The sequence below is a fragment of the Xiphophorus couchianus genome, chromosome 4 (assembly GCF_001444195.1).
Source record: "Xiphophorus couchianus chromosome 4, X_couchianus-1.0, whole genome shotgun sequence".
Classification (NCBI taxonomy): Eukaryota; Metazoa; Chordata; class Actinopteri; order Cyprinodontiformes; family Poeciliidae; genus Xiphophorus; species Xiphophorus couchianus.
The window spans coordinates 35,916,854-35,929,945 of NC_040231.1; the positions used below are offsets into that span (position 1 = coordinate 35,916,854).

Sequence of the window (13,092 nt, forward strand, 5' to 3'; positions counted from 1 at the left end):
TCTGTGATTTTGTGGTGAGTTAATATTGTTACTGGATAACCCATTGTAATGGTTGAAGCTTTTTCATAGGCATGGTAGACTGCTGCTAGCCCTTGATAGCCTGGTGGCCAGCCCTGTGCTACATTGTCCAATTTTGTGCTGTAATAAGCAATTGGTTGTTTTTTCTGACCTGTACATGTGTCTTACATCAAAACTGCTGTGACATACATGTCTTTTTTGTTTGCAACATATAGGTAAAATGGTTTATCATAGTTGGGAACTGCTAGTGCTGGGGCAGTCTGCATTTCACATTTTAGAGTTTCAAATGCTACTTTTGCTTCAGTTGTCCATTTTAGCAAATTCTTTTGGTTTTGATGACCTGGTTCTTTCATGAGTTCTCTGAGTGGTGCTGTTTTTTCTGCATAACTTTCAATCCAATTAGCATTGAAACCTGTCATGCCCAGGAATGTCATCATTTCTCCAACTGTTCGTGGGCATGGAGCTTTACTGACACCCTCTAATTGAGAAGGTGATATGCTGTCATATCACCTTCTCAATTCTGGCGACATAAGATGCTGGATTCTCTGAGTCACCGATTCGTTCCCTGTCAGGTCTAAATACCTATTAAGGACACATTAAACAAACACAGGAAAGACAAGAGAGTTAGATTCTTTGTACTCGCGAGGAGAACGGACAGAGATGTGTTTACAGTTACAAATCTCCAACCGCTCTGAAACACATTTGTCTCCTCCTCGCTTTTATTGCTTTTAGGAACCCTCTCACACTGAGCGCTGCAACTCTCAAAGGGCGGGGAAAACAATTCATCACATGGTTGCAGCGCTAATAACATTCACTATCTAGACACATGTTATCTACACTCTAAATCCTTCTTGCTCCAGGCACGGCGTCGAATAGGACACGTTGTATAGCTTCAAAGCAACGGCTTTGTAGCACAAAGAAGAACAGAGCAGAGTTTATTGCAGGACTGTAAAACTCTGCTGGGAGCAACTAACACCTCCATCTCCCAGGGAGTCCTGCAGGGTAACAAATACTGAGAATATCTGTCACCTCTCTCTCCCAAGGAGGCCTTAGGAAGGAATCAAAGTTCTTTAACACACAGAAACATTACTTATACTAAGAGTAAAAGAGAAAAAGCATATAAGTAAACATTATCTAAATGTAACTACAAGGCTACATAATACAACGAATATTTGATAATACTAGTAATACAATTTACCCAACATGCCCCTTTCAAGGGAGTATTCCCTTCTGAGAGTTGTCTACCCAGGTATTCTACCTGTGTCTGACAATACCGTAGTTTCTCTTTGGAGGCTTTGTATCCCCCTTCAGCCAGTCTTTCAAGGACTTTTATCGAATCGTGATGGCAATCATCCAATGTAGGTGACGCGATTAGAATGTCGTCAACAAATTGAAGCAATGTGCTTTTTATTTCCAATCCTTCTAGGTCCTGCCTAAGAGCTTGATTAAACACATATGGACTGTGTTTGAAACCTTGTGGTAATCGAGTGTAGCTGTACTTCTTACCTCTGTAAGTGAAAGCAAATAGGTATTGAGATTGTTCCGCTAGAGGAATAGTAAAAAATGCTGAACACAGATCAATTACTGTGAAAAATTTTGCTTCAGCAGGAATTGCAGTTAAAAGTGTGTGGGGCTTGGGCATTTCTGCCAAAGATCTATCTTCCACCAAGTCGTTTATTGTGTGAAGATCATGTACTAGGCGATACTTTGACTTATCTGCTTTTAAAACCAGACAAATTGGAGTATTGCATGGACTTTCAATTTCCACCAACACTCCTGCTTTTAATAATCCTTCAATAGTTTTGCTGATTCCTTCTTCTGCTTCAGTTTTTAATGGATATTGAGGACGAAATGAAAGTTTAACATTTGGTTTCAGTTCTACCTTAAATGGGTTGGCTGATTTTACCAGGCCTACATCTGTTTCATGTTTTGTCCATACTGGTTCAGGAACTTGCCTCAACATGTCATGCATTAACGGATTTTCATCCAACTCATCTTTTTCTTCTGTTTGTTCTGTGTCATTAATTGGTACAGTTACCACCTGTGGTTTTGCTGTCATAGAAGTTTCACTTATTATTTTAATCATTGTTGCATCCTCTGATTGAAAAATTAATGGGCTTTCTGTTTGTTCCCATTTAATCTGTGTCGCAGTTTTCATCATTGGTCCAAGGTCTTTGGCATGAAAGTTTTTATTTACAAACAATGTTATGTGTGATACAGATTCTGCAACATTGTACCATTGAGAAACGAAATCATTCATCTCTATATTGAGAGCTGCTCCTTGTCTCCCAACGACAATGTATTGGGACACAAGGTTCACTGCTTCACCTTGCGTTTCTTTGTCCCATTGTTCTTCAAACTCTGTGCTTTTTGAAATGTCATAGTACATTGTGCAATGATAATCTAGAAATGTTTTTTTAGCTTCGGGAATTTGTATTTGAATGTATTGACCCCATTTAGAAATTACTTCTTCAATTGAGTTATTAATGTCTCCTAGCCAATGCACTTTAGCTTCATTTTGTTGCATGTACATTTGAAGATCCACACCTTCTTTTTCAACATACACCCCCTGAGGAGAACACCAAATTTTTATTTTTAATTTGCATAGAGCATCTCTTCCCAACAGATTAATTGGTGTTTGATCAGATACCAAAATTGGTATTTTTATTTCATTGTCATTTGTTACAAGTTGAACAGGAGCTGTCATTTGGATTAATTGTCTTGTTCCCGAGAACCCTACTGTTGATACAAATTTATCAGACATGGGGAGATGCGTTGCATAATATGGACTCACACAAGTGTAAGCTGCTCCTGTATCGACCAACATTGGAGTTTCTCTGTTTTCAATTTGAATTTTCAATATTGGTTCATCGTCCGCACCTGTGGTTAGAATTGGGTATTGATTTTCTCCCCTAGGGTCCTCTGGGCATCCCTAGTATCCAAAATTTGGTGGATTGTATTGAGTTGGTGAATTTTGTTGAACTGGTAAATCATATTGGACTCCTTGTGAGTCGTATGGAGTTCCCTGTTGGTTTAAGGAACTGCTTGGTGATTGTATAGAGCTGTCGGTGGACCTGGTCTGGCTCTACCATGCGGCCGTCTTCGGAATGAGTTGTCACCATTTCGACATTGGTCAGCGCGATGTCCAAAAACACCACATGTCCAGCATGCTCCGGGTGCTCTGGTTGGACCGCCTCGTCCTCTGTTAGTCCATGAGGGGTTTCTTTGCTGTCTTCCTCGAGGCACAAATGGACGTGAGTTCCATGGTTGTGGGTAAACATTCACCACTGGTTGAGAAGGTTGAGTTATTTGTGGAGCTGGAGTATACATCTGTGGAGCTGTACTCACTACGTTCGGAAAGTTGGCTACATTCGGGCTAGGATGTTGGTTCCCCTCACCACTGCAGCTTGAATCTTTGTCTTGCTTCTACTTTGAAGTTCTCCAAGTTGCAGTTGAGCCAGTTTCCTTTGAATGTTTTTTTCTTGGTTAGTGAGTTTTTGTCCATCTCTTCTGTATTTTTCTATTGCATGCACCACATGGTCACGAAATTTCTTGTGCGGCATTGACATCAGCGCCACCACTTCTTCAAGTTTGGTGCGCACTGGTAATGGCATCACATCCACTATTGATTGCCGAAACACAGCTGCAGTCATTGGAAATTCCTCAACACCAGACTCCATGTCCTCCTTCCACCTTCTCAACTGTCTGGCGACATAAGATGCTGGATTCTCCGAGTCACTGATTGGTTCCCCTTTCAAGGTCATGGGGTCCAATTTAATAGGAAATTCTGCCCTCAAGGCAACCCAGATTGCCGTCCGGCATATATTAAATTCAATTCCATCTGCTCGTTTTAGCAGCATCCATGGGTGGTTTTTCAAAACGTTCTGCATGGTGGCAGTTCCGAGAACTTTTGCAAAAATTGCTTTGATGTCTCCCAGTGCCAAGATTTTGCCAACTGTCTCTTCTTCTAGTACTCTTATCCATTTTCCTGCGCCGTCATGAATGTCTGGCAGCCGCGAGACTAACCCGATCAAATGGTCCATCGAGGCAAATGGTATGTATTGAGCAACGTCTCCTTTTAATATGATTGGTAATTGTTTTGAGGGGTCGTAACGATCAGGTTTGCATATGTCAGGTCTGGATCTCAAATTGTATTCTTTTCGTTTTGGGGCCATGTGTTGAATTTTATCAGGTGTGCTCGTACATAGACCATCTATTGCGTCTTGGTCATTTTCGCATCCATGCTCCTGTTCAACTAATCATGCAAGGCTTTCATCAATTTCCATTTCCACTTCCTGTATCAGCGTCTGATTGTTATCACTTTGCAAATCAATGCCTTTGTGGTCTAAGCTTAACCAATAAGCATCTCCGCTTCTGCGACTTCCTGCATGACCAGCGTAGCAGTCAAGAATTTTATTATTTCCAACTGTCCGCGTTGTGGAGCATCCAACATTAGTGGTTTGAATTCCGTTTGGAATTGGTGGCATTGATGTAGAATATCTGCCAGCTGGCTTGTAGCCATCTGCATTTGCGTGTGATGTTGATGATTGCATACTTTTTGCATGCTTATTAATTATGCTATAGTTTCGTCGAGGTGGACCTTCATCTTCCGGTGAGCTTGAGCTCGTCTGTGGTGCACCTCTGGGTGGAACTGGTGTTTGAACTACTGTTGGCAGTGCTGCATGCACTGTAGATGATGTATCTGATTGAGCTTCCGGCTCTTTATTTTGAGGTGATTCAACATTACTTTGTCTAGAATTCATTAGTTGGTCATCAGTCCTGTATCCAAAATCACCTGTAATGTTCAGGACTCCTTTCAGGGCTGGATACAACCCTACAGGATTCATTTCGTCATCTTTGGGTTTTTCATAATTATTTTTGAACTCAATGAGCTCCTGCTTTAAGTTCGTCCTGTATTTTTCACCTTCTTCCTTGAATAGTTGTAAAATGTTCAATTCTAATTCTCTTTTAGCTTGTTTTTTCTCACCTTTATTTTTTGCTTTGTAGTCAGTGATTCTCGTTTCCATTTGTTCGCAAAGGGATAAGTCAAAGCTCCCATTTTCCGGTCACGGTGATGGAAGTCCTTTTGTTCACTTCTGCCATTTCTTGAAAATTTTAGGAATTTGAGTAGCATATTCTGGATTTTTTGAACCAATGATCACAGTCGGTATGTTACTCATCTTGTGTGTTTAAGCAGTTGTTTCACTTTTTGAAATTCAGTTTAAGTTTTTCTGTCAGTTGCAGTTTTCTTATTATTCAGCTTTTATTTTTGAAGTTAGTTAAAAATAAATTGATTATTTTAGTTATTTGTGCTTGCTGTATTTGTTCCTTGTAGTATTGTTTGTTTATTGTTGCTAAATATAGCTAAATATGTTATGTATTCTTCAATAGATATAGCACTTTTGCAAGTTTCATGCAGTTATTCAACTCTATTTACAGTAAAATATACATTTAAAGATGTTCAACATAGTTCAGTGTCACAGAAACTATGATTATTTGTATTAAAGTCTGTATTATTTGAGTTGATTTAAGGCCTATGCTTTAAACTTTTTCTGTATTAGAACAAATAGAAGAGAGAAGAAAAAGACGAAAGAACCTCACTGCTCACGCTGCAGTCCGAGATGCCCCAAAGGTGGGGGCTGGTTGTTGACGTAATAGGAAGTGGGCTGTCTTACTGCTATGAACTACAACTGGGCGTACCCGTCTCAGATCACGAAATATCTGGACCTGTGGCGTGTGTTGAAACAAGAGAGGGAGAAACAGAAAGACAGAAAGGGCGGGAGGGAGGCGAGACCGACAGGGAGGGGTAGGTGGACAGAGAGAGAGAGAGAGACAGAGCAGGGAGAGCGGGGTAAAAAGGGTGGGAGGGAATGTTCGTGTGCTATTTTCTTTTCCTTTCCAGTGCACTTTATGTTTCTGAATCAAAGCAGCAGATATGGCTATATTTTCCTATCTTTATTACACAAATTACGAACAGTATAGGACAATTGCAGACAAAATTAAAGACCAAATTTTAAGTCTTAAGCAGAGAGTCACGCTTCAACGTCACTTCGAAAGCAATCAGTCATTTTAATAAGCCAAAACATGCACATTTCAAAGTTTACAGTATATACAGAGCATGCCGTTTGAATACTTACACAGCAGACACATACACGTTCATTCCCAGTTATTCAGCATTTGTCTCAGCACATTCATTCCATTTATCTTTCTTCCTAATATTGCTCTTTTCTCCACTTTCTGTGAAATTTCCTTCCCGGGGATTCTAATATATATATAACTTATTGACTATTATATTTATAAAAATATAAATTTAGTTGGCTACTGATTTAACTAGCCATTGGTCAATTTTAATGTGTGCACACTATAGAATATTCTTATGTTAGGACCACAATTATTCAACCAAGGCACAAATTAACTCCAACTCCTCTTCCAGAGATCTCAGACAAAGAAATTAAAGAAACACACACTGCAGTTTAATTCACATAAATATTCTTTAAAAAAAACTCAATTTCCTAAACTTTGAGACTTCTCAGAGCTTGTCTCAGACTTGTTTCAGGCCCCTTATTTCTAACTGAAAGATTTCTTCTCTAATCAGCAGAAATTAAGGATTTGGATCACGGCCCGCCCGGTCGGATTACATGGTCCATTGACCTTTAAACTTTATTCTTAGCGCTTTACATCAACTATATAGAGATCTCAATCTCTGCGCTACTTCTTTTTCTTCTTTTTCAACAACTTAAGAGATCGCAATCTCTGCTTTTTCCTTTATTCATATATCTCAGGCCACACCAGGAAATCTGTTGGAGAGGTTCCTTGCTTTCACCCGGGGAAGTTTGGAATCACCTCCTGACCTGCTTATAGAGATCGCAATCTCTCTTTGTGGATTCAGCTGGTTTAATGTTCATGTTAAAGTTCATGGCCTGTCGCCACATTAAACAAATCGTGCTATATATTTATAGTCAGTTCAATGAAGGTGTTTGTTCAGAACTACCCAGATTGACTGATATAAGGTAACTTATAGATGGAAAAAAAAATTCCTGTGTTACCATCGCCAAACAGGGCGAGAACCAGACTGATAAGTGCTTATTTTTCCGAGCTGAGAGTTCAAATTTAGATGATAACTATGAGACATCAGAAGTTTTAGCAGCTCGATGTTTGCGCAAAGATGACAACCCGTCTGTGACACGCAGCAAAGAACTTCATCTCATTTTTAGCACCCCTCTGAGATTTTTGGGCCCAGACCGCTACCTGTCCACGTTGGTCTGGAGCGAGACCCTTCTGTTCCTCTTGTCCTTTTTTGTTGTTCAAATCAAACGTCGGGGTCACCATTTGTAGGATCGGAAAAGGTCTTAAACTCTTAATTATATTTATAGGTAAGAAATAATACTCAGAGACGAGTCCTTTAACTGCAGGCCACGGCGGGTGGAGATTTATTACACTGTTCCACAAATCATCTTACAGTACAAAGTCAAATCTCAAAAATCTCCCCAAAATCTCACTGTATTTTTAGAGTCAGTCTGTTTTATAGAATCTCATTTTCATTGGTGTAAGTTGGTAAGTTTTGACCAATAGCATTACTGCCCGTGTTTGACGTGCAATAATGACTGCACGTCATTACTGCATTATGACAGATGCTGGATGGCAGACCATCCAGCATCTGCCATTTGACCGCTGTAAGCATCCTCTGCTTTACACAACTCTCGATTAATCCCCACACAAGGATTCAAACCCTGGAACCCAATGAGGGGGACACATCTTCATCAGTAAGAGCTCCAGTAATAACACATTCATCATCAGTGACTCTGTTGCTCGCTGTTTTTCCAGTGTTCCCGCTTCCAGACTTCCCAACAAAGATCCACATTTACTATTCATTGATTGTTCAGTAAACTTTATTATTTTTTTCCTACTGCCTCCTGGGAATATTCTGCAGGTGGGCAAAAACCATGACAGTTTCCCTTTCGCAAGAAATTCTGTTTTTTTGGTGTGTGTACCTCAACAAACATCATACATTTGCTGGGTAATTTTTGGTTTTCATTTTGTCCTTTTGTTTGATTGAAACCTTTTCTTCCAGTTCTTTTGGTCACTGCATGTACTTCCTGGTTATCGTTAGCCTTGGCTTTTAGCAGCAGCTGCACTAACTTGTGGGAGCGGGCTATGCCAATAGCTTTGTCTTGCGTTAGCTCTTGGCTTTGGTACAGTAACTTTTCTCATACCTTTGGTAAGTTTGTGGCTAAAACAATGCAGCCCCATACCATTTTGTCATTATTGGTATAACCACATTCTTTGGCTCTGTCCCAATACTACTCAGTTTTGAGATAATATACCCTTTTCTTCGAAGTGGACCCAGTCGAAGTGCACATAAGTGCTCGAGGGTGCAGATCACAAGCATGCAAAATTTTGACAATTGGGACAGTACACCCCTGTGCCATAACTTTGACATCTATAATGGTGGAACTGGTCACTGTTCCACCAGGAAGACCTTTTGCAGAAGGTCTTCCTGTAATGACCTTCTGCAAAAGAAGCTGCTAAAAAATACAACTACAACAAAAAATATCTACTTTTAAATGTAGAGTAAAGGTATTTAATCACACATGCTCAGTAGAGTGAAACAAAAATTATTTCAATACTTTATATTTGAAAACTGTCTTCTTATTTTTGCAACAGACACAGCTTGCTTTGAACTTGCCCTAATTTCCAAGATGACAAAAAATCACTTATTAAAATGTACCAACTTTGAATTTAACATTCTTAAAGGTAATTCCCACTGCAATTTGACTAATTAGAGACATGACTAACATTCAGCTGTTACTAAAAGAAAAGCATCTCTTTTGTGACGAAAAGTTAGTTTGGTATAAAGTGGAGCTAATCTGCTAACAAAGATCAAGTAAAGGACAAACAGTACATATAAAAAAATAGAAAAAAAGGTTTGATGCTTCATTGTAAAAAATAAAAAGACTAGTGCAGTGGTTCCCAAAGATTTTCTGGGCCCCACAATGGTTTACAATAAAAGCCCCCTCAAAAAAGAAAAAAACAAAACAGGGCACACACATCGTTCAACCAGACATAAACCTAGACACATATTTTTGTCATGTTTGGTTCACCTGACTGGTGCAGGACAATTACAAATGCAAACATAGTCTATGGTAAGTCCAAAGTTTATTTAATAGCAGCTGGGACGGACAGGTGAACTGACGACAAGAGGTGAGGACCGGTCGCCGATTCGCTCTGGCGGGGAAAGATGAGTTACTGACAAGTTGACTAGATGGGAGATCTATGTGCAACAGAAAGGAGGCAGATCTTATTGTTGGTGGAGATGAGGTGATCCTGGGGGTTGGGGGATATATCCACTGAGGCAGAGATCGGCTACCAGCAGGTGAGTAGCAACGAGGACTCTCCGAATGCTGTCTTCAGGCTTAGGGAGCGAGGGACCGTTGGAGGGTGGAAAGGCAGGTGAGCTGATGAGTGGAGGTCCAGGGCAGATGGATCAGTGGGAGATCAGGAAGCGATGGTGGGCAGATCGGAAGGAGCCAGGCAGAAACAGAAAGCTGCTATCAGCATGCAGTTGATGGAACGCCTCTGGGGGGGGAAAAAACAGTGAAGGCTCGAATCACGCCAGGAACGAGGACTCTGGGGGAAAAAAACGGACAGGTACAAAGTTAGAAGAATGACTGGGACTCAGTAATATCTATTACTAGGTAGCTCAGGTTACCATTAGGTACGATAGAACCATCTAGCATTTGCCACCAGAATCCAGCTCCTATTTAATCGCTCCTCCTCATATGTTGATGAGCTGCAGCTGGCTACACCTGCCTGACACACCCTGCAGGAGAAAAGGTAGGAAACACACACACTCACAGCTCAGTGGATATGACAATTTTGTTTTTAAACTCCACTGAAGTTTATTTCACACTTCAGGTTGCAACAAAACAAACTACAAACCATCTTTACGGTGAAACACTTTGTGTAACTGTTTTTTTTGTCATTCATCCATACCGCATCCTCCCCTTATCCCTCCCTCCGCAATGCCACGGCGACCCCGCTAGGAGGCGCGCCCCACACTCTGGGAACCACTGGACTAGTGGAACTAAAATGTGCTTCTTAAAAGAAACTGAATGGTTGTGATTTTATGCACCAAAAATGTTACAAGAAATCATAAAGAACACTATGACATCAATTTTCTTCCTCTGTAGCCTGAGAAGAAAACATTTATTTAAAAATCATGATGATATCTCTGAGGAAGATAAGAACCAAATGTCCTTCTTTTCCACTCCCACAAAATATTAAGATATTAATTTTACAATAATGTATGAAGTTCTTCCTGTAATGACCTTCTGCAAAAGAAGTTAAAAATAAATATTCATTTATGTGGGTTTTGTGACTGAGGTTTTGAGACAGTACACCATTTTTTTCAATTGCAACTTTATTAATGTTTTTAGAAAGATTTTAAAAACTGTATATTCTACAAAAAATCTATTCTATCTTTAAGTTTTAATATAATAAAATATCGTCTTCTAACAGGGGATGAAGAGTTAAACAATGACATTAATAATTAAATCCTCTGCCTGAATAAATTTTATTTAGGGGAGAGCAAAATAATTTGTGACGATGCAACATCATAAATAAGTAAATAGCTTAAGATGTTAAAAATGCAAGGCATGTTTTAAATGGATTTTGTTTTACTTTCCTTACAGTTAGTTTGACTATTCTTTATTATTTCTTCTTATTTTCTACTCAGTTTATCACATCAAACTTTTTAGTTACTAATGTGTGTCTCGTCATTCTTTTCTATTTGAATTTTCAATGAAGATGAAAAAAAAAACCCAACAACATATTGACATAATTCCGCCTTTTAATTCAAAACAACACATGCAACAATGAATTATGGGTAAGAAACTTCGCAGAGGTTCGCCTGGATGCGGACTTAGTAGAAGGGTGGAAATAGGACCAAAAATGGGTGGGGTGAGGCCAGATGTAGAGAATTTGGGACACACATGTTGGAGGTTGAACACACATTTGAAGGACAAAAAGGTGAATGGGTGCACGTGCTAGTAAGGGACTACTACCTAAGAGTTTGAGCTCAGTGACAAACTGTTCAAATGACTCACCATTACTCTGCATCTTCTGGTGGAACATGTATCTGGTGAAGATTGAGTTAGCTTTAGGCATGAGGTATGCTGTGAAGCCATCATTCTAGGTTTTGAGCAACTTAGATTTGTTCGCCGACATGGTCCAGGTGTTGCTTATGTCTCTGCCTTTATCTAACTTTATTTCTGTTCATTGGTTTTGTGTTCGAACAGTCCCTTAAATATTAGCTCTGCATGCTCCATCCATGAAATTGGAACACCAAAAGCCTCCATCTTCTTTCTTTCAGACAATACATACTACCCTTTCAGCATTGTACCTGGGTTTGCAAGCTACTCTGACACTATGTCGATTTTAATAAATCCACTTGTATGTCTGGTGATGTGAGTTTTTAGTCTATTTTAACTTCATCACAATAAATACACTAGCAGCTAAAAACACAGTCAATGTCCCCAACTTGTAGTGGTAAATTCGGTTTCAGTAATTGCGTATTTCAAAAATAAGAGTCCCATTAATACAGTTAGAAAATATTAGACTTTGGATATCTAGAAAAAGCACTGAAGAAGATAAACTTGCAAATCACTGTGATGAGCAGTTTGTAATTTCTCACTGTTTTAGATGCATCACCCAATCCAGATGAAGCCAGCAGACAGTGAAAAAAGCAACGGTGAGTCATGTCAACTTTATTTATATAGCGCCTTTCATCAACAAGGCAGTTTAAAGTGTTTAATTTGATAAAAACATACAGTAACCAATTATGAAATAAGCAACAAACATTACATTTCATCAAATGTCATAATCAAAAATAATCACTACCAAATATACATCAAATACATTAATCAATGTTTCTGTTATTATTAATCAAAGCCAACTCCAAATAGGTTTTTTTTTTAGGGTTTCAGCTGTTTTGCAATTTTCGGGAAGTTTGATCTGCATTGGTGAAGCATGAAAACTGAATTTCCCAGTTGCCCAAGCCATAAACTAGGTCTATCTCCATCCATCTATCCATTTTCTTCTGCTCATCTGGAGTTGGGTTGCCTGGGTGGCAGCCTAAACAGGGAGGCCCAGACAATCACATGGGACAGCCCCTCTCTGGAAATCCCAAGGCATTCCCAGGGCAGCTGAGAAACATAGTCCATCCAGCGTGTCCTCCTCTGTGTTTCCTCCTGGTAGGATGTGCCAGGAAAGCATCCAGGAAGCATCCTAACTAGAAGCAGAGCAACATCTACTGGCTCCTCTTGACATGGTGGAACAGTGGCTTTACTCTGAGTCCCTACCGAATGACTGAGCTTATCTCTAAGGGAGAGGTTAGGCCCTACTAACCCTGCTTTAGTTAGTAGGGCTAAAGCAGGGTTAGGTTCTACAGTACTAACCCTGCTTTAGGGTTAGTGCCCTAGTGTGGGTGTGTGGGTGACGCAAGCTTTGCTCCTGTTCATTGATTGGCCGTCGGCATAGTCTTTTGTCTTTAGAATCTATGCCATGTTGAATCGTCATAGATAGGGTTAGGCATAGATTCAACAAAGTACTGGAAACATTCCTCAAAGAGTCCATATTGACATAACAGCATCGTGCAGTTGCTGCAAATTTGTCTGCTGCACATCCATTATGCAAATCTCTCATTCTACCACATCCCAAAGGTGCTCTATTGGAGCTGGTGACTGTGGAGGCCATTTGAGCACAAAGAACTCATTGTCATGTTCAAGAAACCAGTCTGTGATGATTTGCGCTTTATGACATTTTCGCAATATCCTGCTGGAAGTAGCCATCAAAAGATGGGTTCACTGTGGTCATAAAGGGATGGACATGGTCAACAACAATAATCAGGTAGGCTGTGGTGTGGACACGATGCCCAGTTGGTACTAATGGACCCAAAGTCTTAAAGGAAAATATCCACCACACCATTGCACCACCACCACCATCCTGCCTTGATATAAGGCAGGAGGGATATATGCTATCATTTTGTTGACACCAAATTCTGACCGTACCATCTGA

At 39.9% G+C, this 13,092-nt stretch overlaps 1 protein-coding gene across 1 annotated transcript in view; it reads left to right on the top strand.

The window, feature by feature from the left end:
* Nucleotides 1-13,092, top strand: part of celf1 (cugbp, Elav-like family member 1) — a 78,110-nt gene that overhangs the window by 11,511 nt on the left and 53,507 nt on the right. Inside the window, exon 3 of the mRNA XM_028015255.1 lies at nucleotides 11,719-11,767. Coding sequence (XP_027871056.1) covers nucleotides 11,719-11,767 — 49 coding nt within the window. The remainder of the gene's footprint in view (nucleotides 1-11,718; nucleotides 11,768-13,092) is intronic.